This window comes from Melospiza melodia, chromosome 1, assembly GCF_035770615.1.
Source record: "Melospiza melodia melodia isolate bMelMel2 chromosome 1, bMelMel2.pri, whole genome shotgun sequence".
NCBI classification, from domain to species: domain Eukaryota; kingdom Metazoa; phylum Chordata; class Aves; order Passeriformes; family Passerellidae; genus Melospiza; species Melospiza melodia.
Window position 1 is genome coordinate 33,077,665 of NC_086194.1, and position 14,788 is coordinate 33,092,452.

General features: G+C 43.0%; 1 protein-coding gene across 1 annotated transcript; it reads left to right on the forward strand.

The window, feature by feature from the left end:
- The first annotated feature begins 762 nt into the window (after positions 1 to 762).
- Positions 763 to 9,648, forward strand: NPY (neuropeptide Y). Its single transcript, XM_063176741.1, has 4 exons — positions 763 to 867; positions 1,057 to 1,244; positions 6,123 to 6,203; positions 9,371 to 9,648. Exons 2-4 carry the CDS (start codon positions 1,057 to 1,059, stop codon positions 9,393 to 9,395), a joined length of 294 nt encoding a protein of 97 aa, XP_063032811.1. The 5' UTR covers positions 763 to 867; the 3' UTR covers positions 9,396 to 9,648.
- The last annotated feature ends 5,140 nt before the right edge of the window (positions 9,649 to 14,788 follow it).

Genomic DNA, 14,788 nt, shown 5'->3' on the forward strand with positions numbered 1-14,788 from the left:
CTTAGGCACAGAAATGAAACAGAATAAAGCAACTTTAGAACAGATACCCAGAAGGTAGCCCAGAGCAGGGGGGCAGAGTAGGTGTGGAGGGAGGTAGATTTGCAGCTCTGCTGCAGTCCCCTAGGAAGTTAAACTTTAAGATTTGTTGTGGATGCCTTGAAAGTGCCCAAACCCACACTGGATTGGTCTCTGAGCAATTTGGTTTAGTGGAAGGTGTTTAGTTCCATGACCCAAGAGTTTGGAACCATCTGGTCTTTAAGGTCTCTTCCAACACAAACCATTGTGTGAGTCTCCAATTTACCCATTTACCGGGTATCATGTCTGAGCCTGTGGCACTGATTTGGTACTTTTGGCTGTCCAAACCGTCCTGCTTTCCTGGCTTTATGTCCGGCAGCACCACTGCTACAAAGCCCGAGCTCGGGGCCCCTCCCGTGCCATGGGTGCGGACAGCACGGCTGTCCCAGCTCTGTCCCCGGGGAGCTCGGCAAGCACGGCGGCCCCGCAGCTGCAGACACCGCGGCTCCCGCTCCGCCACGCTGGGGGAAGGATGCCGGTCCCGGAGCACCTCCCGGGGCAGCCGTGGGCGGGTTCCGGGGCGGCTTTGGGGGCGGCGCGGGGGCTGCGCGGGGCTCGGCACCGCCCGCCCCCTCGGAGCCGCCCGGCCCCGCCCGGCCGGGCCCCTCCCGGGGCAGGGGCAGGCGGAGCGGGGCGGGGGGGACCGGGGCCGGCGAGGCGTGATCGCCCGAGGCCCCTCCTGCCTGCCGGGAAGCCTTAAAGCAGGGCGGCGGGGCGCAGAGCCCCGCACTCGGAACCCCGACGCCCGGGCAGAAGCGCCGAGCCGAGAGCCGCTCCGCTGCAGCCGCCGCCGTGAGTGCCGCGACGGGGCGGGCACGGGATGGGGACGGGGACGGGGACAGCCATGGGGACGGGGACAGCCATGGGGACGGGACGCGGGGCTGTCCGGGCCGGTCGGGGCTGCGCTGGGGCGGCCGCGCTGCTGCCGCCGTCGGGGCAGGTGCTGACGGCAGCTCTCGTCCATCCCGCCCCGCCGAGCAGATGCAGGGCACCGTGAGGCTGTGGGTGTCGGTGCTGACTTTCGCCCTGTCGCTGCTGGTCTGCCTGGGGACGCTGGCAGAGGCGTACCCCTCCAAACCGGACAGCCCTGGCGAGGACGCCCCCGCAGAGGACATGGCCAGATACTACTCGGCGCTGAGGCACTACATCAACCTCATCACCAGGCAGAGGTAGGCACAGCGGCACGGCGCACATCTCCCTCGCCCGCTGTCGGGCTGACTTTTTCCTTGGCGAGGCTCAGGGGAGGAAGGTGGGGTGTCCCCTCACACCGAGTGTCTCTCGCTGCTGTCCCCAAGGACACGGAGAAAGACGTGGTGCTCAGATTAGAGAGCAGTGCCCGTGAAACCCTGAGCTGCCGACGGGTCCGGAGCTGAATTTCCACCGCCCAAGTTGGCAGAAGGGGCAGGAGTGTCAATGCTGCCTCTGCTCTCTCAGCCTCTTCTAGCTCTGGCACAGACAGGCTGGCAGGCAGAAGCACAAACAGCGTGCACAGGGAGGAACCCCAAAAAGGAAAGATAACTAACCTGGGAGCTGGAGACGGCTAGACAGGGCACTAGGAGCAGTTTCCCACTTGTGTTGCTGACACTGACTCCAGTGAAGATTTTGGTGAGAAAAAGTGCCCGTTGTGAAGTTGTAGTAGTCCAGGTGTTTTGTGCTTTGTAGGCTACTTCATGCAGCTGCGAGTGTCAAAAAACCCCTAGCCCTAAACAAAACCTCTCTCAAGACCAAGAACTCAAGCCCAAAGAGTGTGAACACAAGCCTCCCTGGCTCTAAACTGGCTTTCTGTGTTGACCATGCTTGTTAAAGTATGGGTAAAGGCTCAGCTTGAAAAAAAAAGGGCAAGTTATTATAAAAAATCATCTTCTTTGATAAAGAATGGTCTGTCTAGTTAGGCTGTGGGATTGATAGATATTCGCTCTGAGGTCGTGCAATAGTGCGTGACACAGAAGAGCTTTGACATATTTATCTATTGTTTAATATCAAGACCAGATGAGAGCCTAAAATTAGGCTTTCATTTTTCCCTCTAGAAGTCTGAAGAATTAAATTAGAAGGGTGGCTATCATGCAACTGAGAGCTTTCCCAGAAGCCCCTAACATTGTGTGTGCTACTGCCCTAAGTGCATAAGATGGATGAAGGGGCTGATAGAAATACAGTTCTTCGGTTCTGAACTTTTAAAGCAATATTCGCAACTGGCTCACATGTGAGGCATGCTTCTGTGTGGCAGTCTACACTCAAATAACCTTTTGTCTAGATTACTGTTAAAATAATCCAATCCTCAAATTCTGCCTCTGCTGCTGTTTTCCCTTGCATGTGATGGGATCTCCAGGCTGGTGTCTCATCCCTTCTTTTCTTTCTTTCATCTCCCTTTTCAAAGGTGGCTCCTGTCCAAAGCAAAGTCATATTTAAAAACAAAAAATCCCAAATCCAAATGACCACCCCTCCTTGTTTCTGTTCAGCCTTCACTTCTGGTGTCTGCTCTGTGTGCTTGCTTTAATATTGACTGTGTAGCTTTTATTCCAATTTTATTGATTGTAAGTACACAACTCAGAGAGGAAAACCAGTTTCATTCTTTTGTGTGGATTTCCAAGAGACCTGAAATAGTTATTCTTTCTGATGGATAAAATTTAAATTTTGTTCTTTAGATTTTCCTCGTATTTCCTACCCACCCATGTATTAAAAGGAACAGAGTTGAACTGGAAGTACAAGACAGTTGGCAGAAAGAAGCACTACAGAGACAACTTTGTGATACACATTTAAAAGTTGACTCCACAGGTTAACTAAAAAACCATCCTTAGACCGGTCTAAGGATGATTGGTCTGTTTGAGCAGATGTGCTCAAAGTTTTATCTCTTCTAACAGATTTTTATCTCTGCTTTTTGTGCATGGCACTGCTTGGGAGCCCTGTGACAGGGGGAGGATGAGGTCCAGGGGCTCACCCTGCTTCCTTCTGTGGGTGGGTGAGCAAGCTGCGCTCAGCCTCTCACCCAGCCTGGTGCCTGTAGCTCCTGAGGTGAGGCAGTAAGTTGTTGGCAAAAGAGGAGATGAGGAGATGGATGGGTGTTTTTTCTTCAGGTTCATCTGCCCTGCCTTGTTTGATGTTTTTGTGATTATGAATGCCACCAACCCCCTCCCCACCCCCTCCTGGCTCATCTTTCTGCCTTCTGCTTCTGGCCTGACTGTGACCCACAGAGTCTTCACCTGAGCTCAATGAGCTTCTTCCTTCCAGACCATCCTTCTCTTCTTGTATTTAGACCTTGACCATCTGGCTGTTTGCTCCTTCCCTCCTTGGAAATTCTTCTTCAGATCCATCTCAGCTTTAGACACCAGTGCCTGTCAGCTTTAATACCCCTTTGAGGTACCTGAGGTAAATGGGTGCTTGTATGGTGCAGATCATGAGACCTTTTTCAGGCTTCTTGTTTCTGATGAGATCCTTGTTCCTTATGTGCCAGGTCTTTATAGCCTAAAAGAGACTCCAGGACAGATGCAGACTGCTGCTCTACAAATGTCTGTGTGTCTTTGGATTAGTTCCACCTTCATTTCCTGAACTGTCCTGTGGTCCTTGCCTCACACCTCTCTACCACACTGTTCAGGAGGCTTTTTTCAGAGTCCATCTTTACTCTTCCTCCTCCTGCTATTTGCTGCTACCTGTGCTCCCTCTTGTTAATAAACAATCTTCTTTTGTCACTTGCAGCTTCTCAGTGAATCTGTGGCTCTTCTGTGCTGTAGCAAAGCAGCCAGGCCATTTCTGCTGGAAATGACTTGAACTATAGGCAGGGCAGAGAGTATATTAAAGTGTGTGTGACTTGGGCAGTGCTGCTGCTCCTGCTTCTTGTCAACACCCTTTAATGGGCACAGGAGCAGATCTCCCTTTGCTTTGGCTTCTTGACAATTTTCTGAATCAGACACATCCAAGTTTCTGGATTGGTCATTGACCAAAGTTTCCATAGGAAGCTTTGAGATTTTGCTGAGCCTGACATACTGTGTCCTTGTTCAGAATAAGTATGTTTGCTCCTTAAATCTCTTAGACTTCAGCTGGAGTTGTGGCTTATCAGCATGCCCCAAAGTAGGCCTTGATGTCTCAAATGGAGTATAAAAACTGACCAGGTGTTTTCACCTGGCTTGGAATTGTGATATTTTAAGCCTTTTAAAACAGGCATGATTTTTGATTAGTGTATATCTCAGAGCAAGGCATGAAGCAGCTGGAGCAAAGAGGTCTCCAGACATTTGCATCAGGAAAAAGAGATTGACTCTGTCTGTGACCCCTAATTAGTAAGTCAGTAGCATGGATGTTTCCCAGGGGCAAAGTGACAGGGTAGACAGGAGACTGACACAGCAAGAGTGGATGTTCTTTGGGCAGCCCAGCTGGTGGCAGTCAGTGAACACCTTGTGTGCAGCTTTGGACACGGTGGGTCCATCCAGCACAGGCACTGGCATGGAGTGGCCAAGATGCTGAAGGAACTCATGTAAAATGTGTATCTCCCCAACATGGTGGTCCTCATTATCTGAGTGAATCTCTTCACTGTGGGTGGTTACTGCCTATTTCTTATTCAGGCAAAACTTCCTGTGGGAGTTTTGTCCAAGTGTGAGGTGCTAGAGCGAGTTTTGATTTGTTAAATCAGTTTCTTTAACATAACAGAAAATTAGCTTCCTCCTCAGTTGAAGTCCAGGTCACATCCATATTAATCAGAGCAGGGAACTAGAAAGAAAGAAATCCCTTGGTGGTGATGGAGTGCAAGGTATTTGATTCAGCATCATGCCTGATTGCACTATTGTAATAGCATTTTACTGTGTCTGGCTGGTTCTTTTCAAATCCCTGCTTTCAATCAGCTCAGATTAAGAAATTTAACTTTCTGGAACTGATGCTTTGTCTTTCTGGAGCACAGGTGATGCACTGAAATGATTAAAGCAAGGTAAAAACACAAAGGGTTGAAGAAAAGGGATGAAAAGTGAGAGATGTTTCCCCATTCAAGTGCAATCAATGCACTCAACAGTTAAAACTGTTAGGTGTTTAAATGTAGGTTGGAAGGTTTGGGTAGATTTTTTGTTTTGCTAATCTAAACCACTGGAATGACTGGTGTCACTGGAGAAACATCATAATAATGGATAAAATGTTAGTTCTTCACTACACCTTTGATTTTTCTGAATTCAGAATTTCACTGAAGCAGCATTCACAAAAACTGCTCATGTACTTTGTGATCCAGAATGAAATTGCACACACAAGTTAAACTGTGATCTTCATTCTTTTCAACCAAAGGAGCATTTGCTCATAGGTATCACTCTTAGGCTAATGAATCCTTGTAGTCATGTAAGCAGGCTGCTCATTGCCACTTCTGTTTTCCCAGGAAAAGAGATTGAATTCCTTCCCAAGTGATGGGAATTGCAGTACTTTTAAGTGATGTACAGCATTCAGGATTAAAAAGAAAAAGGCAAATAGAAAGCCAGCTGCTATGTAAATAAAGGATAAAGGTCCCTGATATCCTGTCTAGTTGAGGAAGAACTCTGAAAAAGCAAGTTTTCATTCTCATGGCCACAGAGTTCAAGATAGCTCAGTGTTTGCCAACTAATGCGCTATGTGTTGGGCAGCCCCAAATGTGCTGGCTACCTTAAAAAATCTTGCAAAATTTCTCATAAAGGAGAAGTATAATCTAAACCAGTGAGAAAGTTCATGGGATGATGGAACTGGGTTTCCAGGCAAGACCAACCTGCTTGGAAGTCACATCATGCACAGCTTCTTCCCTCTTCCTCCATGCTCTCACCAGTAAGGTGAAAGGTCCTAGAATATCCAGGGGCAGCCATCAAATTGAGAAATATTGGGAGTTTCTCAATATTATAATGTAAAATAATTACGGAGAAAATGTAGAAAAATATGGAAATAAAACAAGAATTAACATTTGCTCACGTGGCTAAGGCAAATTAAAATTGCTGGAAAATTGTATTTATGTCTGCTCAATTATTTTTCTGAAAAAAATCACTAATAGTTCTGTGCTCAGTCTTCATTTATAAAAAGTGATATATACAAAAATGTAACTTTTAAAAATTTTTCCTCAGATATGGGAAGAGATCAAGCCCAGATACACTGATCTCAGACCTCTTGTTGAGGGAAAGCACAGAAAACATTCCTAGATCCAGGTATGTATGAAGAGCTCATTTGGATTTAACAGTCTCATTTGTTATCAATAAATATGATTCATAGGGAGAAAACATACCACCAAAAGCTGGTTAATCACGTCCTTAAAAAACCCAAACATTTAATTCCTTTTTTTCCCCGAGAGATAGCACCATCTATGAGTGCATGAAGTGCCTCACCAGGTGTGATAACTCCTCATTTGCTAATTTTGGGAGCAGGCTATACCTGTTATTCAGAGGAAGGGAAGCACTCCCACAGTGCTTGCCTCATTCTGGGCATTTTTACATAGAATTGTATGCTGATGTCTGATGATGATTCCTTACTTATTAGAGCTCCAAAGATGACATCTTGCTACTCATTTGCTGCTCACGCAAGTTTAATTTTTTCCTCTAAAGATGTATAAGTGGTAAATATGCACTTATATTAACTCATACACAAATGCACAGCAGTGACTTTTCTTTAAAATACAGTATTTCACACTGGTTTTGTATCTAATGCTTTGCAAAGGGGAAAAAAGGCCTTTTTATTTCCATTGCACTAGGCTAAAGTAACAGTGGTGTTTCAAACAACACTGGGGTTTCAAATGTACATAATGTATTTATCTATTTAGGTAACGACAATTTAGCCATAATGTAAGATACTGTAGCAGTGACTGCAATTTACACAGCTGAAAATTAAGTATGTTGAAAAGGTAAGATGCAGGAGTAGTTTTGGCTCCTGAAGGAAAATACTGGTTTTACTCACAATCCAACATGAATGAGCTCAGTTTAAGCCTTCACTGATTGTCTGAAGTTTGCTGACAATACTTCTACTGCAGAAATAAATGTTTTATGCAGCTGTCTTCTCAGGAGTCTTCAAACAAGTGCTCTGCAAAGGCTCAACTAGACTACTTGAGTACTTAAAAATAATAGGCTGTAGCATTGAATTTAGGGCATGATCATGAGACTGAAAGGTGACCCAAAATTCCTACTGCCATCCAGGGAGGTTGCTCATGAGACCTGCAGTTTTTGTGTAGGGAGAGCCTTGGCTGATGGTTTGATGACTAACCACAGCTGTGGGGATGCAATTTTCTCTGCAGATGCTTATCTGAAAAACTGCATGAAGTGCAGTGAAATGTATTAGACTATTTTGTGTTTGGTAATGACAAGGGAGAGCCCTCACATAATGGGAAATTTCCACTGTCTTGAATTTGAGGCAACACACAGGGTAGTTAGCACTCATACTCTCTAATATATCTCCCTAATAGTCTAATACTCTCTGTAATTTTCACCACTTCATCACAAACATTTTGTGATTATTATTATTATTGTTTCAATAATGCTATTTATATCACACCAGGGAGCAAAAATTCATGAGCATAGTAACAAACTAGTCTGCAGTTAAGATCAAGAATTAATGAGAAGCAGATTTTTATTTCTTACCCCCTGTAACAGCACTTTAAACTGAGTATGGTATTTTTCACTCATTGCTGACAGTTATGGGAGTTCTGGGAGCAATGATGCCTAGTTTCCTATGGATATGTTTTCTAGGATAAAACTCTGTATGGATTCTGGAGCCCACTCCAACTTTTTCCTCCATGTGAGGACACAATTAAATTTTCTTTCTATCCAGTCCTATGTTTCATGGCACATCAGGAGCTAAACATCAATAAAATCAGTGTGCCTCTCCTTGGCTTGGTTGCAATTGTCCAAAGGGTGTGAAAGCTGGGGAGGAAGTGAGGAGGGGCACACAGGGCTGGACAGATGGACACACAGCACAGCTTCCCAAGCCTTTTTCCTGGAGGAAGCCAGGCTGAAGGAATGAATGAATGAATGAAAGGCAGGCTGCTATTATTCCAAACTTAAATTCAGTAAATGTTTTAGAAATAGTTGCACAAAAAGCTAGTTATGGAGAAAATGTAATTTGCACTCAGTGAATCAGTGACAGAGAGTGATACCTCATGAGTTTGTGGGAACTGAACTTTGTAACTAAACACTGAGATAATGATAAATGACTTAATTCTATTCAGCTTGACAGGCCTGGTTTGGCATTTCACTTTTGCTGACTGAAATATGCCCCAAAAGATGTTCTAGTTTGGGTGTATGTCTGACCATATAAAGAAAGTTTAGAGAAATTCTTTTAGAAACCAATTGCAAAATGCAAAGTTAAATACTAAAAAAAAGGAGGTGCCTTCGCCTGAGTACAAGTAAGTTCTTATGACAGAAATGTGTGATATGTCATGTTTCTGATTTTGTCTGTCTTGTGGAGTGATGAGGAAATGTTTAATACTCTGTAATAGGCTGTATATCTCCTGATGCTGCCTCTTTAAAAATTAGATATCTAGTATGAAGTACTCATCTAGGTTGCCTCTGCAGTCAGTCAGAGGGATGGGTAACTCCAGAATGAACTTTCCTTCCTAAAATAGGCACAGTATCAGTTGCCCTCTGAGGTGCCCATGTCTCTCCAGTGACTGTGGAGACAGATTAGATATTTAGTCAAGAGTTGATGTGCTACTTTTAAATGGGAAAATAATGGCAAATGCATTTCTCCTGGTGTTTTTCTCTGTTCTCTTACTTGTAACCTTTCCTTCTGTGTAGACAAAACATCTGTTTGCAAGCAGAGGATCTCTGGATAAAATCCTGCCTTCAGCACCCTTTTCAATATATTTCTAAAGCTTGATAATGAGCAGTAGAATACCATAATATTTTAGGATGGTGGCTTTGAACTTGGGTTTTGTTTAAAGGTGCTTACAGCATGATGTGATTTTGTTTGGCTCAGTGAGTGCTCTTTGGAAGTTGTTTACTTCTGAGTTATTGTGAAAAATATATCTTCAAGAAATTTGTATCTCAACATACCATAGTTATTTAGCTTAATTTCACTAAGTGCTATTTAATGGTGTAAGGCAGCGTTGTAGCTAGTCTCAGCCATGTAAAACGAGGTACCAGGGTAGCAGGATGTAGAGGCAAGTTCTGGTATCAATTTTTACAATCAAGTACAGATTTTTGGAAATTCATAATGCATATGTTTTTGTTGGAGTCACATATACAGTCTTCAACTTCAAATATTCATATATATTTCTCATTGCAGTTATTAGTGAATGTTTTAGGCAGTTTTAACATTGAATTTTTTCAGTGGGGGCTTTTATATGTGTTTAATGTGTTTTTTTTTTTATTCATAATATGTGTTGCAGGTTTGAAGACCCTTCGATGTGGTGATGGGATTTTCAGCACAGCTTCAGAATTTTTCCTAGTTTTCAGTTCCACACCTCTGAAGAAAGTCATAGCCTCATCCCCAGTGCATGCAGCCATTGTATTCTGTAGAGTTTCTCTCCTTCGTCATATTTGTATATATTCCTTTATTTAAATAAATTATTTGTGCATTCCAAAATATAACATACTAAATGAAAACAACCATGCCATTGGTATAACAAAGCATTGTTTTAAACTATTAAAACCGAATTATAACTTCCCTGTAGTGTGGACAACAATGGTGTCACAGTTATTACAGTAATTACTGCGCAAAGTAAGATAAAGACATCATTTATTGTGGCCTCAGACTCAGCTCAAAATTGTTTAAAATCATTTATCACAGACTTCATAACTTGGAAAAAGAGTGTTCTGAGAGGTGCCTTTTTCAGAATGGCCATCATTAAAACTTTAGTGCTTACAATGACAAACGTAATAAAATTAAAGGCAATTTTGAAATGCAAAGGAATAAGTCACTGCTTAATTCTGCTAACTCCTCAAAACTGGTTTGATGCTTGGCTGTAAGCCTGAGCTAGTAGTTTTAAATGAAACAGATGTAACATCTTTGTTTTGGCAATATGAGAAATAGCAGAAAATAACATCTAAAGTAACTCATAAACCAAGACAAGACTGCAATTATTTGTGCCGGAAAAAAGACATCTAACATTGCCTAAGGCCTTGTAAAGGAGCACAGTGATAAATCCCAACCCTTGGGCTTCTTGGCTTCAGAGCCTCTCTCGTTTGGGGTTATTAATGGTAAGTTTTTACTCAAATGAGGGTAAGAATGGCAGCACCTTCCCCTTTTTCTTAAGTGGTTCTAGTTCACAGATGGTGTATCCTGCTGCATGGTCAGGATCCAGACTGTGCATTACACAAGTGCTGGTCTCTGGTTCCTGATGCACCACTTCTTTTCTTTAGGCACTGTGACTAAACAATGCATAATAAACCACATAAAGAAGTTCCAAACTGGAAAAGAATCAATGGGAAGGTTTAATCTAGTTAGATGTCCTTCCCACTGTTCAAATGCTTCCACATGGCTGTTTCCCCTGGGAGAGATGCATCAGTGCAACCAAGTTCCAGGGTTCTATAAATGTGTTTGCAAAGTGCTACCAGCTTACCAGGACTGGTCAGCTTTTTGTGGTCATGCTGCTTTCAGCAAAACACAACACAGTTTCCCTTATGATACAACATTCCCGTGTCACTGGAATTGGCAAATTTAGCTTTCAGCAGCAACACATTAACTTACAGATGTGGTGATGGTTCTGTAGTGCTACACATGGAATTGTGATGATTAAGAGCAATCTAGAGTCACAAAAATGATTGGTGCTCCCAGGGTGTACCAGTTCAAAACCAAAACAGTGGGAAATTCCAAGTCAGAACTGCAATTTAATAGAAAAATTAAGATAAAGGCAATAGTACAGAAACACTGAGTTAAACTAACAGAGTCAGAATATGACCTGACACCTGACACCCTGTGATGGTAGCAGTCTGATTAAATGGTGGCTACAGTCCTGTTGGAGTGATGGATGTGGTTCTGTTGAAGCAGCGATCCTGTGGAAAGATCTGATCTTTCTCTGGAGGTCCACTGGTGAGTATCAAGCTTGTGTCCTCTGGGAATCCAGTGGTAGTGCTCCTGTGGTGTTCCAAGCCTCAGATTATATCCAGGTAGGAATGCTTGGTTCCTCCCTCTGGGCAGGGCCTCTCAGAATGAGATGAGATAATTCTACGAGACATGCTGGGAGACCTTGATAGCCCATTTGCAAAGATATAGCCCTTGGAGGGACTTATCAGGGATGAGCCATGGAAGAGATAAGGAACACTGCCCCATCTGTTTTAACAGCTTATGAAGATGGTCACAGAACACATACTTTGGTTACACTTTTTCATTGTAACCCAAGACACAGGGTAAACCGTTGCTACCCACAGCTGCAGGCAATAATCTTCAGAGGGGCTTGAGGATGGCCACCAGTTGCTGGAGTGAGCAGGTGTTCTTCAACCTCAGGCCAGGACCTGCTATGGCAGGTTACCCAGAGTACTCTGCTTTGAGTAATTATTAAAATGAAAAGTTACTGAGGTATATGATACACATCATCTTTAATTCCTGCTAATTTTTAGTATTTATATATCCTAATGACCATGTAAATTGCAATATCAGTAGTGATAAAAATGATAAACTAATCTTATGTTGCTTGTGCTGTCATTACAAATGTACCTTAGGGGAGAAAAGGAGAGTTAAAGAATTAGTGCACGCTAAACACTTGTGCTGAGTTGTTCCACTCAATTACCTGAGTTTTCCTGAACGTCGAGAACACTCATCTGTATAGAAAAGCTATTACCTGATGAGCTCTCAAAGAAGCAAGGCAAAGCATTCACACAATATTTATTTATCCACTCTGTGTTATTATTTCTGTTCTAAAATCTTCCTCTGTTCTCTGTTGTGGGGCAAACACAACATTGCCATAGAATTCCAGTGTGCTTAGTTCTTATCTTACTCATGTACTTCAAATACCACTCTTGACAGGCCAGGACGCTGAATATACTGTATCAGCTCTACAAATCAGAGGATAGACTTAAAAAATGAGCTGTGAAATGAAGATGAATACCAGTTTTCTTTGGCGTAACTCCTGAATTTTGACTTCAGGGTTAAGTTTTTCATCTTTTTCTCTCTAACCATGAGAAATAATACTTTGTTTCTAAAACAAAGGCTGCAATTTATGTAAGAATCTGAAGTATGCCAGGAAAAACAAGAAGTGATAACCATGAAAGTAGGTAATAATATTTTCTCCTTTATTTATTGTGGGTTTGAAAGCATGAGAAATGTACATAAATTGGTGTCAAACATTCAAAAGACTGTCTACCTTTACCTTTGGCAATTTCTGTGAAATACATCACAGTTATGCCCAACTTTTATTCAACCAAAGAAGAGATATAGATGATCCCACCTATCTTGTCTTCCAGGACAAGAAATTCTCTCTATCTTCTTCTTTCTCCATCCCTACAAACCTAGCCCACTGCACTACTTTCAGCCCTGAAATTCTTTGTGCCAAAAAACCCTCCGTCACATGGCATTGTGTTGGGGTGAGGTGGGATTCACCTGGTAGCTGGCAAATTAATACCAAGTTTCAGGTGCGGGATCAAGACTTTTCCATAGTGGTTTGTGCCACCTTCTGGTGCTCTGCTGGCCCCTCGCCTTGGTGCTTAGGGTGTGGTGCCCAGGAGCACCTGGCATATGTGGGAAGGGTATTTTAAAGCTGAACTAACCATTGCTCTGTTTCCCATGGGATTACATGTCTTGCCTGGCAACATGACCTTCAGGGGTGCCTGTGTAAATCCAACACTGGACCTTTTTTCCCATTGCCACCCTTGTGTTATCACCATTAGCCACCAAAAGTCAACAAACATTAAAAAATTCAGCAGAATCAATCACAAAACCATGGAGTATCACGTTGGAAGGAAACTTCAAGGATCACCTGATCAAACCTTTCTTGGCAAAAGCATGGTATAGACAAGATGGTCCAGCAGCCTGTCCAGCTTAATTTCATAAATGTCCAACATTGGGGAATCCCCCACTTCCTGTGGAGATTCTTCTCCTTGTAAAAAATGAGTGGCTGATTGTTATTGTGAAAATTTCTCCTCTTGTGTCCAATCAGAATCTCCCCAAGAGTATCTTGTACCCATTATCCTTCGCCCCTTTCCTGAGGCTGCTGGTAAAAAGAGAGTCTCCCTCTTAGTAGCCACACTTTAAATACTGGAACATGGTGATAAGGTCCTCCAAAGCTGCCTTTTCTCAAGGGTGAATCAACCCTTTAGTTTCAGCCTTTCCTCATATGTCAGGTTGCCCAGTCATTTGATCATCTTTGTGGCCTTTCTCTGGACCTCTCCAGCCTCTCCACGTCTTTTCTTGTACAGCAGGGACCAGAATTCCACACAGTATTCCAGGTGTGACAAGCACCGAGTTCAGTAAAGGAAACAAAAATTTTCCAGATGGATTTCAGTGAAGGTAGAAAGCTAAATAAAAACTAAACATAATATAACATACAGTAATGAAAAAAAAAATACTCTTGCTTTGTTTTGGTGGGTTAGTACCCTGAGTAAGAAAGTGCTACTGAGTGGAAATTGCCTAACTAATGCAGTAATTCATATCAGGTCGGTGTATTTTATTTATCTGGTTGCATTGTTATCAGTCATTTATTTATCTGTATTACAGCAGCACCTGGAGACTCCAGATATGGGGGTCATTGTGCTCCAGTCTGTAAGACCATAATAAATAAAAAAAAAAAATCCAGACTACAGAGATATTCCATCTATGTGCAAAGAGAGAAAGTAGGAGGAAACTCGGGCTCATAAATAAAATGATTAGTAAGTTATAGTGGTCCTACTGCACCTGCAGCCTTGCCCTTGTAGACTCTTGGATTACAGCAATTAAGAATGTGCTATAAAACCAGTAGTGCAACATTATCTTGTTTCCAGTTAATATGTGTGTTTGCCAAGCTCTCCCTTATCTAAGTTATTTGCTTTTCTCTAATGACCCAGTCCTTGCCAGGCCCAGAGACTTTCCAAGCTATATTTAGCTACAAGCAGCTCCCACCTGCCTGTAATGAACACCCAGCTCAGAATATTCCAGACTTTTCTTTATCTCATTTTCCTGTGCATTCAATCGAAGGTCCTGGGCTGTGGGCTGCCAAGTGCATGTCTCAAGGTGTGTAAGTTCTATGGAAATGTGTCTGGAGTCATTCCACCTTTGAAGAAGCAGAACTGATGGGAGCAGGAGAGCCATGAGGTGCCCTTGCAGACACAGCTGATGGTGGCTAAAACTGAACACAGCTGTAACAGGCTTCCCACAGTAACTTTCCCAGTAAAGTGTAAATTGGCAGCCTCTCCCAGAGGTACAAGAGTGTGAAATGCTCTTTGTCAAATAAATATGTTTGTATCAATTATGAATGAGGGTTTAAAAGAGTGTGTGCTAAATAGGTGACAGGCTCTTTAATAGATCTTACTAGGTTTTCCCACAAGTTCTTATGTTGTGTTTTCATAGAATCATAGAATGGTTTAGGTACTTAAAAATCCCCTAGTTCCAACTCCCCTGCCATAGGCAGGGACTCCTTCCACTAGACCAGGTAGCTCAGAACCCCATTCAGCCTGGCCTTGAACGCTGACAGGAATGGGTCTTCCACAACTTCTCTGGGCCATCTGTTCCAGTGCCTCACCACCCTCACAGCAAAGAATTTCTTCCCATTTTCAAGCTTCCTTTTCTTTGAAAAGCATCTTTTTATTCTGTTCTGTTCTTGTTTCACTTTCTTTTATATGGAAGAAAAGGATTGCAATTTGAAGTTATTCTGCATTTATGATGCACACTATTCTGC